This window comes from Phyllostomus discolor, chromosome 8, assembly GCF_004126475.2.
Source record: "Phyllostomus discolor isolate MPI-MPIP mPhyDis1 chromosome 8, mPhyDis1.pri.v3, whole genome shotgun sequence".
Taxonomy (NCBI): domain Eukaryota; kingdom Metazoa; phylum Chordata; class Mammalia; order Chiroptera; family Phyllostomidae; genus Phyllostomus; species Phyllostomus discolor.
In genome coordinates this window covers 20,640,446-20,656,216 of record NC_040910.2, presented here as the reverse complement: position 1 = coordinate 20,656,216, position 15,771 = coordinate 20,640,446, and the positions used below count along the sequence as shown (strand labels likewise).

The following is a 15,771-nucleotide window of genomic DNA, read 5'->3' as shown; positions in this document are numbered from 1 at the left end:
CCTGTGCTCAATCCACTGAGCTACGCCCACCAGGGCTGAGAATTCTGCTTTTAAAAAATCATTTTATTGTTGTCCAATTATAATTGTCTGCGTTAACCCCCCACTACTTTCCCCAACCCCAGCCATCCCTACCTCCCTCCCCTGATCCCACCTCCCATTGGTTTTGTCCATGTGTCCTTTATAGTGGTTCCTGAAAACCCTTCCCCCTTTCCTCCCCTCTGGTTACTGTCAGATTGTTCTTAATTTCAGTGTCTCTGGTTATACTTCTGCTTTTAAGTGAATAGTTTACTGCTGCTATAGGTGGTGTTAGTTTTTAAAGTATGTTTTTGTGAAGAAGGAAAAAACCCCAAGGACATTACATATATCATACTTTTTGATGCAATGTTAGACATGAAGTGAAATTCTTAAAAACCTGAAAGTATAAAAAATAAATTCTTCTTTATGTTTTACTTACATTATAGGAATTGCAGGTACAGTGTTGGTGTTATATTTTACCACTTCTACCTTGGTGTGAATTGAGAAGTAATTGTAAGTTTCCTCTTGGTGCCCAAAGACAAACTTTTATTTAAAGTGTGCATAGTAAGCCAAGACCTAGATGGATTCAAGGCCCTTTACTTCCTTCCTGTTGGTCAACCTGCCTCAAATTTAAACTTTATCAGATGAGGAAAGTATATAAATATTTGTAGCTCTTTGCTGACTTTGGCATCTATTTTGAAGTATTTTCATTGAATGAAACTGGTTTTGCACTACAATTTCATTGATATTATGAACATTTTATGTGTCATAAAACTAGGCTGGTTCCTTTTACGGAAGTGGCTATATACGGTTCTTATTTGCAGTTCTGTTCCTCTACATGTGAGTGATCTCCACGCTTTCTGTCATAACTGGGCTTGTAATAAGAATCCTAACCCCCGAAAAAAGGCCATCAGCAAGATTGTACATCTTGCCTGCATAGCTACTTTTCTTCTTTCTGCCATTCTTTTTTTATTTTATTTTAATTGTTGTTCAAGTACAGTTTTCTGTCCTTTACTCCCATCCCAGCTTACCCACCCATCCCTCCCCACCTCCCTCCCATTTCCACAACCCCAATTTTTGTCCATGTGTCCTTTATACTTGTTCCTGTATACCCTTCCCCTTTTCCCCTGAAATTCCCCAGAAATTCCCCTGAAATTCCCTCCCCTCTCCCCTCTGGTCACTGTCAGCCTTTTCTTAAGAATATGTGACAAGCCACTTGAAATACAATTCCCTGCGTTTAAAACACGAATTGCGTCAGGAAGCACCACACTGGGCTGAGCACTGATGATAAAACACGGCGCCCTGCTGTGAAGGCACGTTCCCACCCAAAACGTAAGACGTTTTGGTATTCACAATACGTCTTCTGAAATGTAAGAAAATAAGGCTCAGATGATAATGAACGTGTGTGGTAACTGGATTCCGCCACGATTGGTTCAAAGACTGTCACTAAATGATTTCGTAACTGCCTTCAAAAGAGCAACGCTTTGGAAACCCAATAAACGATGTATAAGCTCTGTCACAGTTTATGTTGAGCATGATGTTTTTAAAGAGAATAGGAAATCACGTTTTGGCGTTCCATTCCTTCCCCACAGCAAATTCAGTTTACGCCGTTTGCACCGAACTTCAGTTCTGCATATCATCCCACATCCTTGTTTCCTTTAGTATCCATAGCACTCACTGCATGTTTCTTTGGGCATTAAGTATTGAAAAGGCTCCTGGGGAAAATATTGTCCATCCTAGCTTATCCTTCCTCTCCTCTTTTTAATGAAACACTTTGAGTATCTAGGAAAAAAAAGACAGACCCATTTGGCTTAGTTTAGGGATCGCTGTTACCACGACCCCCAGCAGGAGGGGTTTCGAGCCTGTTCCCCGGGGCCTGCCCAGTAAGACTCGGTGAGGATGCCCAGCAGCGGTCTCCCACAGGTGCTGTTTTTTAACCACTGCAGTTCCCATGACCAGATGCCATATCATAGCATTGAGTGATTTAAAAAGATGCTGCTGCTTTAGAAGGGACCTGTAGGCCGAGAAGCATCTTTCTAATCTCTCAGCCTAGGATACTTTAGTAACCACCTGCCCCCCTTGCATCTTCTCTTTCCTCTCTAATACCTCCATTTCCCCACACTTACTAAACATTTACTGTGTACAAAGGAACAAACTTTTGATACACAGAACAGCATGCTTGATTCCCAAAGTAGGCTGAACAAAAGGAGACAGCCACTGTTTATTTGCAAAGCTCACCTAGAGTTACAGAGTGCAGATCAGGAATGACCTGGGGCCCAAGTGGAGAAAACTGACTCTAAAAGAGCACGAGGGGACTTTTGGAGTGGAGGGCATTTTCTAACCTGGATCTTGATGTGGCGACCGAGGTATGCAGAGTTGTCAAATCTCATAGAACGGTTTACTTAAAATGTGTGTACGTTGTATATAAAGCTTAATTTAATAAAGATTATTAAACTAAAAAATATTTTTAAAAGCAGGACAGGTAGTCATAGGAGGGAGAGAAAGGGGCAACCAGGGCAGGAAGCAAAGCGAAGGCGAGCAGCGGAGGGCAGAGGTCATTACAAATGAAGACACGGAAACGCTGACTTGGGGCCCAGATGGATTCTCGGGGACCCTTCCTGGGAAGCGCCAGTTCTGATCACACCAGCCACCGTCAGTACTTGCTGTTGCTTTTTCCATGCTGGTAGCCAATCTGTTCCCTAGAACCTGAAATGATTTTCTTCTTTCCTTATAATTCCAACGCCTAAGTCAATTTTTTTCCCTTCAAGTCCTCTCAACTACTCCTGCAGTAGTACTGTGGCAGTCCTTGAATGAACTGATATAATGCAATTAATAACCCAATTACCCCCTACTTGAGTTGCTTTTACCTGCAACCATACTGGACACTGGTTGAGGGAAGATTTCTAATATTTGTACTTCTATTACCCCCTTTCACACATTCCACTTACTGCTCAAGGAAGTGTGTCAAAATATGTCTTTACTCTCTCCGGTTCTTTTCATCTCTTCTCCCGCAATCATAGTTTATTGTCTCTCACTTGGACTATTGTAGTATAAGCTTAATTGGTCTCTCTGCTCTATTCTTATGCCACTTTGTTCTCTACATAGCATTCAGAATGATATCTTTTAAAAGTAAATGCTGCCCTGGCTGGTGTGGCTTAGTGGATTGAGCACTGGTCTGCAAAATGAAAGGCCACTGGTTCAGTTCCCAGTCATGGCACTTGCCTGGGTTGTGGGCCAGGCTCCCAGTAGGGGGCGTGTGGGAGGCAACTGATCAATGTGTCTCTCACACACTGATGTTTCTCTCCCTCTCCTTCTCCCTCCTTTCCCCTCTTTCTAAAAGTAAATTAAAACATCTTTAAAAAAGAAAAAGTAAATCCTATTCTTTTACTCCATTCCTTGCTCCCATGACCTCCCACTGCACTTAGAATAGAATGCGATCCTGCCTAACGAGAGGCTACCTTTACCTTCCACCTCTTCCATTCCTCCTATTCACTGTTTCACCAAACCACGCCCTTTCCCAGCCCAGGGTTTTAGTAGTTGCTGTTCTCCTAGAATCCTTTTCTTCCCGTTCTTTTGTCGGCTTCTTATGCTTCAGGGGTCAACTGGAAGGTCATTCCTCTAAGATCTCTCCAAAGGAATGTCTGCCTCCTGGCAACTGAAGTGTTTTCTGTCATATAACCTGGTTTATTTCTTTCCAAGGAATTCAGCAAATACTCAATAAATCAACCTTGATTGTGTATTTATTTAATGGCTATTGTCTGTGTTCCCCCATCAGTTGCTAACAACCACAGGGATAGAATCTTTTATATCTTGTTTGTCGCTGTCTCCCCAGAAACCAGCATGAAATCAGCTTATTGAAGGGACTCAGTAAGTAATCACTGAATGAAAGACCACGTGAAAATGTAGGCGGCACATATTAAGTACCCGGTGTTTGCTCTTGTTTCCCCTTGAAATTTTCTTTTTCTAAAACATTTTTTTCTACCCCATTTTTACAGGCACTTCTATCGTGACTGTAAAAGCTTTTGCTCCCAACTCCATTCGAGACAGCATTAAATATTCAATTTTTAGTGGAAATGAAGATGGTGTTTTTGCCCTGTGCCCCAACTCGGGTAAGTCTTCCCTACCCAATGACAATTTTACGTCCTGCTTCATTAATGTTATTACTAAGAAATACTTCTCCAGAGGAAGCTCAAAATGTGAAAGGTACAAATTGTTATAGGTAAATAGTTTAAAAGGTAAATGAGAAATTTTTTATGGTAGCAGATGGGAAATTGTGGGAAATCAAGAATGATTTGTTTACATGTTCTCTCTAAGAATTCTATTCTTCACATGTCCAAATTAGATAGCTCCTATTCTACTTTTCTAATTTTTGAGATAAATTGGTTCCTACTTAAAATTCACCCATTTACTTGGGAGAACTGGAGCTATAGCACGGAGATCGTTAATATTGACGCTGAATTGAAAATAAGCACGCATGTCTAGTCTTTTCATCAGATCCCTCCAGTTCGCCACTGAATGTCAACAATGCAATGAGAAAGGACAGCTGGAAAGGTTTCTATGCAGTGGTAAAGAAATTACTTCCACATACAGCATGTATTAAATTTAGTTTTAACAAGACCATTATTGTGTTTTAAATGAATACCAATTGATTATTTGAAACATATTTTTTTGACTAACAACTATGTAGTAGATACGGATCTACAGCTTCATTGTCAACCCTCAGGAAGAATGTTTTTAATAACTCCTATATTACCATAGAACTGCCTTATTTAATCTGTACTGCATGCACATGGGAAGAATTGAGAAGGGGTAATTTCTTAAGCAAATGCCTCCTCGTCCAGAGTAGCGCTATGACTTTTTAATCCACCCAGTCTTGGGTCAGGAGCTTTCTGAAGTGGCCTGCTAGGAGTCTGCATCTCTTCATCTCATCATTTGGTTAAAGGGTAGTACAGGAAATCTGTTGGCAAGAGGGCCATTACAAGCATCACCAACCTTAAGTATCCAGCAAGCAGTCCAGGTGCCTGAGGGCTCTGGGAAAACAGCTAAGATTAGAACTCTGAGGAGAAGGAGCGCAGAGCTTGCACATTTTCCCAGGCTACCCAAATCTTTCTGCTCTCTCACTCCTGGCACGGCCCACGGTTGGCCTTGTTTTTCTCTAGAGTCTTTCATTAAAATGCAGATAAAATATCCACGGAAAACAAATTTTTTCAATTTAAGTAGTTATTTATTTATGTTGAAATTTATTTCAAAATGTCATTGTGTAATAGCTATAAGATGGTATGTTAAGACGTATAAAACTGTGTAATAGGCAATAGTAAAATAAAAACCTACCTCCTTGTGCCCGTCTTCGGAGATGAGACGTTAGCACTAGGGCCTGGAAGTACCCTGGGCATCCCTCTCACGCCTCCCCCCTGTCTCCCCAGAGGAAATCAGCAATCAGTCATCTGAATCTGGCCTTGATACTTGCCCTTATTTTCTCTTTACAATTTTCCCACTGTGTTTGAATCCCTAAATAATATGTTATTTAGTTTTACCTTGATTTAAACCACAGAATTGAATCACACCTCGTGTGCTGCCCTGTGACTTGATTCTTTTGCTCAACATTTGTACTCTGATTTACGGTGCATAAACCCTGTTGTACACCTTTAAGAGAAGTCGCAAAGAATGACATGTGTCTGCTGCCAAGGTTATAAACTGGAACACAGCCATTGTCATCAGCACTCCCTTTGCGCCTCTGTCTAATGGCACCCTTCCTCTCTGTGGCTTCAGGCTGACCAGCGTCCTGCTTCAGGAGGAATCATTCCCTTGTGGCTTACAGCAAATGCATTCCTACGGATAACTCTTGAATGTTGCTCTTTTCTAAATTTTCTATAAGTGGATTCATATTCTTGTATTCTATAGGATCAGAATTTGTAATTCTAAGTTAGAGGCATTCATGTTACTGTGTAGTTGGCGGTCCTTTCATTTTCACTTCTTTCTGATGTTCTGCTGTAAGTCTGTATCCCAACTTATTTATCCATTCTGCTATTGATGGCCAGTGAGGTTTTCCTGTCTGGGGATATAGTGACAAGTCCTGTTAGGAACACCTGGTGCACAGGTAAGGAGTTCTTTAGGCCCCAGAGTCTACCCTGGGCGTATGCCTCAGAGGATGAATTCTTCAGCTATGTAGACAGTACAAAGTTGCTCTGTGAAGTGGCTTGTCCCACTTTACATCCCATCAGCATTGAGTGACAGCTGTCAAGCTTGTTCATGTCCTACTTTCTGTGCCCAACCTGGTGTGTATGAGATGGTGTCTCACTGTGCTTTTTATTTGCATTTTCCCTGTTACTAATGAATTTGAGCAATGTTTTTATAGTTTATTGACCATTTCTGTTTTCTCCTTTGTGAACTTCATGTCGACATCTTTTGCCTAACTTTCTACTGGGTTGTTTGTGTTCTCTTTCTGAAGTGTATGGATTTTAAATATATTTTGTTAGTATTTTTCCCTTGCTTTTTGATGCAAACATTTTTTACTGTTTGTGATTTATCTTTCACTGTCTTCATGGCATGTTATGATTTTAATGAGTTAGAATTAATCAGTCTCTTTGTAAGTTGTTTAAGAAACTCTTTCCATGAACTCCTAAAAATATTCTCACATTGTCTTTTTAAATTTTATAGCTTTCCTATAATTAGGAAAAGGTTGTCTTCAATAGCTTTATTAAAGCTTATTTATATCTTTAGGATATCTAAATTTGAGTTAGGGATAGTATTTTCTCTTTTCTTTCTTTCATTTTTTTTTCAATGAGATTGCCAATTGTTCCCAACAGCATTAACCTCCTCCTGTGATCTGCAGTTTCACCACTGTCACAGATCAGGTTTCCATGACTCTTTACTGGGCTGTCACTCTTTTTCATTCATTTCTTGTGTATCTACACACTGACCCCACACTCCACTGCATTGGCTTTATAATAAGTCTTCATATCAGGGAAGCTGCCACCTGCCCCCAATATTTACCCCATCTTCATATTTTTCTTCTTGAGCATATTAGCTGTTGTTGACCCTTTGCTGTAATATAAATGACTGATTTCACTTGTGAAATTTAACACACACACCCACTTGGATTTTTTCCCAAGAATAGGAGGTTTATTCATAAATTTGGGGGCGATGTACAGCTGTCTATATCTTCATACATATAGCCCACATAACCATGGCATGCACACTTGATTTCAGGTGAATCTTCACACAAATTAACAAAGAAAATGTCAAAACAAATCAGGTGACTCCAACCGGGAACTGAAGTAACTTCATCATCAGGCCACACTGTCCTCCTTTCAAATCGCAGAAAGCCCTGCACAGCTGTGCACTGTAGATAATCATCATCCACTAAGAATTTCCTTTTTAAAACGTGCTTTTCTTCTTTTTAGTTGTGGTGAGAACATTGGACGTGAGATCTACCCACTCACATTTTTAGGTATGCGATACAGTCTTGTTAACGCCAGGCACAGAGTTGTGCAGCCAGTCTCTAGGACAGACTCATCTCCCGTAACTGAGAGTTCCTGCCCACCAGACAACAACGCCCCATTTCATGCCCCCCGCCCCTGGAGCCACCTTGCTGCTCCCTGTTCCGATGAGCTTGCCTGCTTTAGATGCCCCACGGAAGTGGAGTCATGCAATAGTCATCTTTCCATGGCTGATTTCACTTCACATAATGTCCTCCAGGTTCATTCATGCTGTCCCACATGGCAGGCCTTTCTTCTCTGTTAACACTGAATAATGTGCTATTGCTGGTGTACACCGCATTTTCTTTATCCTTCATTCACCGGCGGACATTTAGGTTGGGATTTTCCTTTAAATTGTATTAATACAAATTTCAGTTTGGGGAAAACTTTTATCTTTACAGCATTATCTTTGAAACCAAGGATAATATAGAAAATCACACCAATATTTTTCTTTAATATATTTTGATAAAGTTTTCATTGTTTTCTGTAGCAGGCTTACATATTTTGTGTTAGATTTAGCCTAAACACTTTATACTTTTTCTTGCTAAAGTAAATGGGAAAATTCTTTTTCTAAAGTGCTGGTGTATATATTTGAAATTGGTTTCATATTTTAATTTTGTGTCTAGCAAACTTATAAACTTATTAATTTAGATATGTTTCTGTATAGTCAACATATATATCATTGTCTGAAAATGACTATTTTCCTCTGTGTCTGTTCGAAGTTATATAGCTATTTCTCTTCTTTTAATGGTTAGCCTTGCTATTGTAATATATATAATTAAAATCTAACACTAATATCTTGCTCCTGAATGATACAAGAAATTTAGAAATCTTTAGCTCCAAATATCTCTTTTTTAATTTAAAGGTTTTGTTGACCACTTTTTTAACTCTTTCAAATTAGGCATTATAATATTTTAAATAGACTTACCTGCTTCTTTGTTGCTCTCTTTGATAACTGTTCTTTCTCATGTCTCAGACTTTTCTCTAGTACCATTTCCTTTCTCCCTGAAATGCATCCTTTAGTGAGGGTCTATTATAGTAATTTTCTTAGATTTTGATCATCTAAAAATGACTTTATATAATCTTTGTTTTTAAAGATATTTTTTTCTGGGCTTAGAATTGCAGGTTCACAGTTAATTTCATCATTTTAAAGATATTATTCTACTGTCTTCTGGTTTCGGATTATTGCATTAATAAGGAAGCTTTTGATCTAAATACAATTTATTTGTATTTTTAGAGCCACAGTTAGACAAACATTGGGCAGTATCACTCTCTCCTGCATCTCCTTTTCATATTTCTCCTCTCTTTTCAGTTTAGGGAACTACTGTATTTTTTACTTCCAGAAGTTCTCTTGTGTTCTTTGTCAACTCTTCTTGGTCTTTCAAAAACATAATCTCTTATTTCTTTTTCATGCTTCTGAGCTTCTTTTTTATATATGTAAGCATATATGATAATGACATATTCTGTGGCCAACAATTTCAGCATCTGAAGCGTTTGAGGATGATTTTGCTCTCTGTGGATTTGCTAACTCTCATTCACAACACCTCTTTTCCCTGTGTCTTTTGTACTTAACTATGAACCGCTCATTGTTCTTGAAACATTTTTGTTTTTTTGTTTTGTTTTGTTTTGTTTGTGAGGATCTTTAAAGCCTGGGTTGAATTTCTTCCCTTTAGACAGGATTTTCTTTCCCTTCTGCAAATCACCTGGATATATCATCAAGCAACGCTTACCTCAAATCTAATTATTGAGGGTTTTAAAAAATACACAGCTACAATAGTTTGGTCACCATACATTCAGGCTTAAGCTAATGAATGATTGGCAGACACTTTCTTTTCTCCCTGCCAGTCAATGCCAAGGTCAAAAAGAGCAAGGTTCTGTGCATCTATTTTTAATTTCCTTTTAAATATTGATCACTCATTTGGTGCATTTGGAGCTTTCGGGTTCATAGCTTCATTTTCATTTTCCTATTAGACCCTCAGCTGTTGTGGGTTCAGTCTTCTCCCCTGTTTCTCCATGCCTTGTGGAGCTATTGGAAATGAGTCTCAATGGAAGAAGCTGTGTCAGAAATCCTTTCAACAAAAATAGGATATTAGTGCTCACTTACCTTCCCAGATTACTCTTTTCATTTATTTTTTGTCCTCTGAGGATTCTCTACTACTGTATCAACTCAATAATGCAATTCAGCACACATACACACACACAAAATTTACTAAGCATTTCAGTTGTTTTGTCATGAAAATAATTTCAATATATACATTATCCTATTGCAGTCATGAAACATTTTAAAAAATCATTAAGTATGACATCAAATTTATATTTTATGCCACTTCTGCCCAATCAATCATTAAACTCCTATCTAAAGATTTTGTGAATATATGTTCTTTAACAAACTGTATACTAGTTCAAGTAGAAAACTAGTATTTTTGGTAAACCAATGGAGTTTAAGTTGTGGTCGCTTTTCTTAGTGGTAAAAAATGGGAGAAAGCCATTTTATCAGTTACTGGTTGAATAAGTTATGATTAGATGGATTTCTGATGGGCACTGTGTTTTCTGTCCATCTGTGCCAGAGTCTGCTCTGTGTTCCATAGACACAAACCAAAAGTTTACTTTTTTATCCAAACATCCTGTCACTTTAGCTTAAAAATATCTACTATTCACTGCCTAAGCCAGCATGAATTTTGGAGTTTGACTAACCCTGTGTATGTCAATAACAGATGGTAGTATTCATTTCATTATTTGGTCGATTGACATAAAACAAAAATGATCAAACTTTCAATGTTTCAAGGATATAGCTTTAGCAGGAGAGAGTTTAAAGGCTTTGGGATAGCATAAATATTTATCACATTCTGCTTTGGCTGTGTATACAGGATGCATGTGCACAGTTTGTAATTGACTGAAAAAACCTGAGCATGCTATCAAACGTTTAGCATTTGAAAACTCTTAACCTCATTTTGATGTGTATTTCATAACTTGGACAAAAGCAATATGTGTACATGCATCAGAAGGAAAAGATTACTACAGTTTCATTCTCAAGTTGTTGTGTAACTGGCACTCCAACATATGAGAATGAACATGAATTCAGGGCTGGGAGGCCCTTCCTTACTCTAAGGAAGACGTGGTCTTCTGCCCATACTATCAGTCAGAGCCCAGGAGTACTTTCATCTCCCCGGTGACAGTGAGCCCTTGATGTCTCTGAGAAAAATGTGTGTGTATCATCCAAGGCAAAATGTGGATCTGGTAGGTGCGCCAGCCACGAATTATCTCACAGACTGGTTATTGTCTTTTCCACTTGCATAACTTTCACAGCATATGCCAATTATTATGCCAAAAATAAAAACCAAGCAAGGAAAGCATTAGAGCTGCAGATCCATTCCAAGTTCAAAATTCCAATTATCAAAGCCTAAACACAAGCCTTTTATTAAAAACCCCACTTTGATCTGCACTGTAATTGGCACACTTTCTACTCAGTGACATTGGCAATTTAGTATTGCATTTCCATTGCATTTCCCTTCACTGGCAGCAAGAGCGCATGACAGCAAGCTGAGCGCCCTGCTCGGCGGAGTCAGAGCTCCAGATGAGAGCTTTGGACCCACCTCAGACTGGGGCTTCTCTGCCGTTTGGGGGTGCAGGCTCTGCCCTTGTTTCATGGAGGTTTCTCGAGACCAGCTTCCTTCATTACCTGCTCACCAACATGCAGCTTCATGATTCTCTAGCTGCCAATAGTTAGACGTATCCTAAATTTTGTCAGGGGTGTTGGTAACATCAGACTGTGGTTTGTAAAAGTAATTTGGTTTTAGTTCTAAACTGGTAATTAAATCTGTTGACAGTAAATGAAAGTGATTTTATGAAACTTTAAATTTGGTAGTATAATGAGTTCTTCATATAGAATATAAATATTCAATTTCTCTTAGTAGCAGAACAGAGGCTATAAAATCCCCCCCAAACTTACTTCGTACCAGAGTGAGAATATCTCCTGGGTGGGTTGGTTGCCCAGGGAGACTGGTTCAGAGAGAGCACTGAGAACTGGGACTTCCAGACCACAGATCCAGAAACAGGCTTCTTCACCAGAACGTAAAATTTCCCAGCAATCTGCGGCTATTAAATTTTCTCTTTCTAAGTACAGACCTTATATAAAGATAGTAAATCTACAACTGCTGATGGAGGGGAAGAGAGAGGTAGGTACAGCACTGGAATCTACACCACGCGACTTCAAAGAAACATTCTAAACATGCACTGTATTACCTTTCGCAGCGACCCAATGAAGTCATTATGAATATCCCCACTTTGCCCAAAAGGAGCCTGGGCTCTGGAGACCCTGAATAACTGACTGCAGGTCACAGAGTTACTGGCGGTGGAGCCAGGTGATCAACCTAAATTAAGTAGCCAGATCTAGGATCTGCGCTTGGTTTCAGGTTTCTCGAACTCCAGATCGATGTTCATTCAGCAGATCCTTACTCGATGGAATCTCTGACAGTGAGAGCCAAGTAATTCATAACGATAAAAAGAATAACAACAATAAATTCAATAAGAAATCAGCTGAAAGGAGGTGGAGAAGATAGAGTAGAAAACAAAAAAAGAAATGATATCATGGGAGGAATTTCCTTAATTTGGGAGAACAACTTGAACATGGCACAACCCCCAAGGGTTACTTCCTCTAGCCTGGCTATGCTGTTCGTACAAGGGCATGGCAAATGTGATTGGGTACCTTATGTGTGCCAGACCCTGAGGTAAGTACTGGGAATAGGATGGTATAAGAGACAGGTAACCTTCCTCACCTTGCAGAACTTCTGAATCATGAGGAGTAACTGGACTGAAGTGATTGAACAAAGCATAGCCGGTGTTTGGGGTCTGTTGAGTCTGTTGAGGGCAGACAGTGATGGTAGGGGGCGGGAGGTCTGGAAAGGTCTCCCAGGAGGCACAGAAGTATGGACTGTTTGTGGCAGATGGGAGAACCTACAGAGCAACTCTGGAATGAGCCTTTGAGAGGACATTTATGAGTGTTATGTCCAAGGCAGAGGGACATGAAGGGACTTCTGAGGTGGGAAAGGCAAAAAATGATGAAATGCATTGTGATAGCTATGGAAAGCAATGGAAGGATTTTACCCAGGACAAGAACAGTGTCATTTTTATTATTTAATTCCGACTGGGAACTGGATTGGTGGGGAGGCCAGGTACGTGGCTGATGCAGGGGACAAGATGGGAAAAGCCAGTGGCTTGGAGGAGGGCCAGAGCAGTGAAGATGGAGAGAGGTGGATTCAAGAGATGCGTGAGAGGGAGATTTCCCAGGCATGGTGGTGGACCAAATAGGGAGAAAGAGGATTTAAGAGACAGCGTCCGGATTTCAGATATTTTATAGCTTTTTTGCCTCCTACATTCTGTGCAAACATCCGCGCGCCCTCACCTCTTTTCTCACGATGCCCCCAGTCAGTAGAGGAGGGAGAGCAGCCAACAGGGGACTTTGAGGGACAGGCGAGCATGTGAACACAAAGGTGATTTGAGACTTTTTCAATAATAACTACGTCAACTTCTTGTCTTTCTTTCTTCCTGGGAATAAAAATAGGAGAACTCACTGTGAAAGAACCCAAGTTTCTGGATTTTGAAGTCAGAAGAGAAGTACGAATCGTTGTGTTAGCTGAAAGCAGTGGGCACAGGGCCTACAGCAAAGTAGCCGTCTTGATACAAGATGTGAATGATAATTTACCGCACTTCGGGCAAAGCGTTTACCAAGTGCCGGTGTCTGAAGGCCAGTTCCACAGCGCTCCCATCATACAGGTAACAGAAGCATGTTTTGTGCATGCATGTATGTGGATTATCATGAATCAATGTCCATCAAAATGTGTCAGGTCTTTTTTCAGGCACATAGATTAAAGTTTAAATCTTTGCAAGGCATGTCCAGTGTTTGGTGGATGAATGAAACATTGGGTTAAAGGAAGTTTGGCATTTCTGAGTTCTCTTGTCTCCCTCTGTTCATTTACATTCAATTTGTGCCCACCTGCCTACTCTGGGGACTTGAACCCTGGCAGGGAATCTAGAAAGGCACAAAAACAACTGGTTTTATAAATGCACACAATTTAGTGGGGAAATCAGAAATGTAAGTATATAATTTAAATGCACATAATTAATGTCACAGTACAACTGTGCATTTAATGTGTTGAGAGAAAGGAGGGGACACAAACTCTTCCTGGTGGAAAGCATAGGGCTTCACACAAGAAGGACATTTGTACCAGGTCTAAAGTGCATTTAGGTGTTCCCAAGAGGAGCTACCACCAGGCGAGCGTGAGCTGAGGCACAGATGCGTGGATGTGCTGTCTGAGCCTGAGACGTGCAGATGTTTCGTGTGTGAAGGGAACGGATGCGCTGTTCTCAGGCCTCGCCTGCAGGTGCTGGGAGAGAATCTGTTCACCAGGCAGCGTGGCTGCAGCTCTCAATCCCACACTCCTTGGTAGTCTCTCCACCTGGATGGCACAGAGTATAAAAATAAGTTTAAAGAATTTAAATTCATCAGTCAGCTCATTCATAAACAAGATCTTGAATTCACTAATGGTTTTGTGATCAAAATGTAATGCAAACTAAATAATATATCTCCATGGAGACCAACGGATAACTTTTGTCCTCAACACTACTTTGATAACTTGTCATATAAATGATCATGGGGTAAATTGGTTAGCATTAAATCAACTTTGTTTTATCTTTTTAAAGATCCTTTTAGAAAGAGACTCTCAATATAACATAAAAAAATCAAGCATGGCTTCCTTTACAGGCAATACTTTAAGCAGTAAATAAAAAAAAGCAAATGACAGGGTATCATTCACTATGTGGAGGTTTCCTCTATCATTTCTTTCCCTTTCTGGTGCTAGACTCACATATGGTACTGCAAATTTCCTATTCAAGCAAACTAGATTTTTTAAACTATGTTTTCCTCTTGCCTAAAATTGTAGCTCAAAACATGTGCGACTCTTACTGAAACTTACTTGGAAATCCTTTGAATGAGTACACAGACTTGTCTCCTACCCACTATCCACTTTATTGTAAAGTGACATGTAAGCTTCAGTAGTGATGCAGACCCAGGCCTGCGGGGTCTGTGTGTTGTGACTGCGACGAACAAATTCACATGGCCTATTGAAGTCCTGTGGAGAAAAGCGGACGGCATGACTGCTCTCTAAGTGAGAGAGAGGGCCCCGACCGCTGCCTGGACAGGCTTTTATTGTTTTCCTGGGTACATTACATAGAGGATGGTCCTCATTTACTATGCACAGGTTCGCTTTAGATGGCTACCTTTTACATAAAACAAAGGAGAGGATGTTGCTAATTACTACAAAGCAAAAGGATATTTGCAAATGCAAAGGAAAAAGTGGTTGAACTGGTTGCACTCTATACTTGGGAGGTTTAGCTCAGATTTTAGGAAATTACTTTAAAGGTATGCAGTAAGCATTTGCTACTTCAATTTGGGGTAAGGGAGATTTAGCAAAAGCAAACCTCATAGCAGCCTAGGGACAATGCAGGCCTGATTCCCCACAGGAGAACCTATCCGTGAGTGTGGGTCCTGTGTGCCAACCTTGCTCCCTGTCAGTTTTCTGAATCAGGGGCTGGACTACATTTCCCGTACCACATGGACAGGTTGCCTATACAGCAGTTTGTTGGTGTTTCTTTGATCATCATTTTTAAAATGTATTTGACAATCTGTGATTCTTTCATAATGCATTTCTTGAAAAACTGACAAAATTCACATTGCAGAATAAATCCTTGTCTCATGCAAGAGTCACTTCCTCACAGGTTTTTGCTACTGACCTGGACAGTGGGTTGAACGGCCTCATCGAGTACTCCATTCTCCCTGGCAACCAAGGACCAGCATTCCAGATTGACGCGCAGAGCGGCATGGTAACAGCAAGTGGGATTCTGGATTACGAGTTGACTGACTCCTACAGGTTTGTCTCAGGCCCAGATCCATTTGATCAGGGACCTGCTTTGTTTCTGACAACATTATTGTTGCTTTGAGTTTGGCTTCCTTTAATATAAACTTAGTTGTAACATGTGTTTTCCCTTTGATCCAATATATGATCACCCTTTGGATACATACTGAGTCTTAGAAAGTATCTGAAGTTTTGGAAAGGAGATTAGACTAGAACTTTAAGGTTCTTTCTAGTTCTAAGATTTCATGAATTTATGATGCCATTAAGAACTAAATGGGAGACTTTAAAAAAATCAGTATTTGTAAAATGTCTATTGAACCACCAAGCACTCTGCAAACATTTGTTCTTATTGTTTTGAAAACAGCGAA

General features: G+C 40.0%; 1 protein-coding gene across 1 annotated transcript in view; it reads left to right on the top strand.

The window, feature by feature from the left end:
* The window catches only part of DCHS2 (dachsous cadherin-related 2), a 186,410-nt gene that overhangs the window by 152,164 nt on the left and 18,475 nt on the right, over positions 1-15,771 (top strand). Inside the window, exons 14-16 of the mRNA XM_028521730.2 lie at positions 4,011-4,124; positions 13,054-13,265; positions 15,267-15,418. Coding sequence (XP_028377531.1) covers positions 4,011-4,124; positions 13,054-13,265; positions 15,267-15,418 — 478 coding nt within the window. The remainder of the gene's footprint in view (positions 1-4,010; positions 4,125-13,053; positions 13,266-15,266; positions 15,419-15,771) is intronic.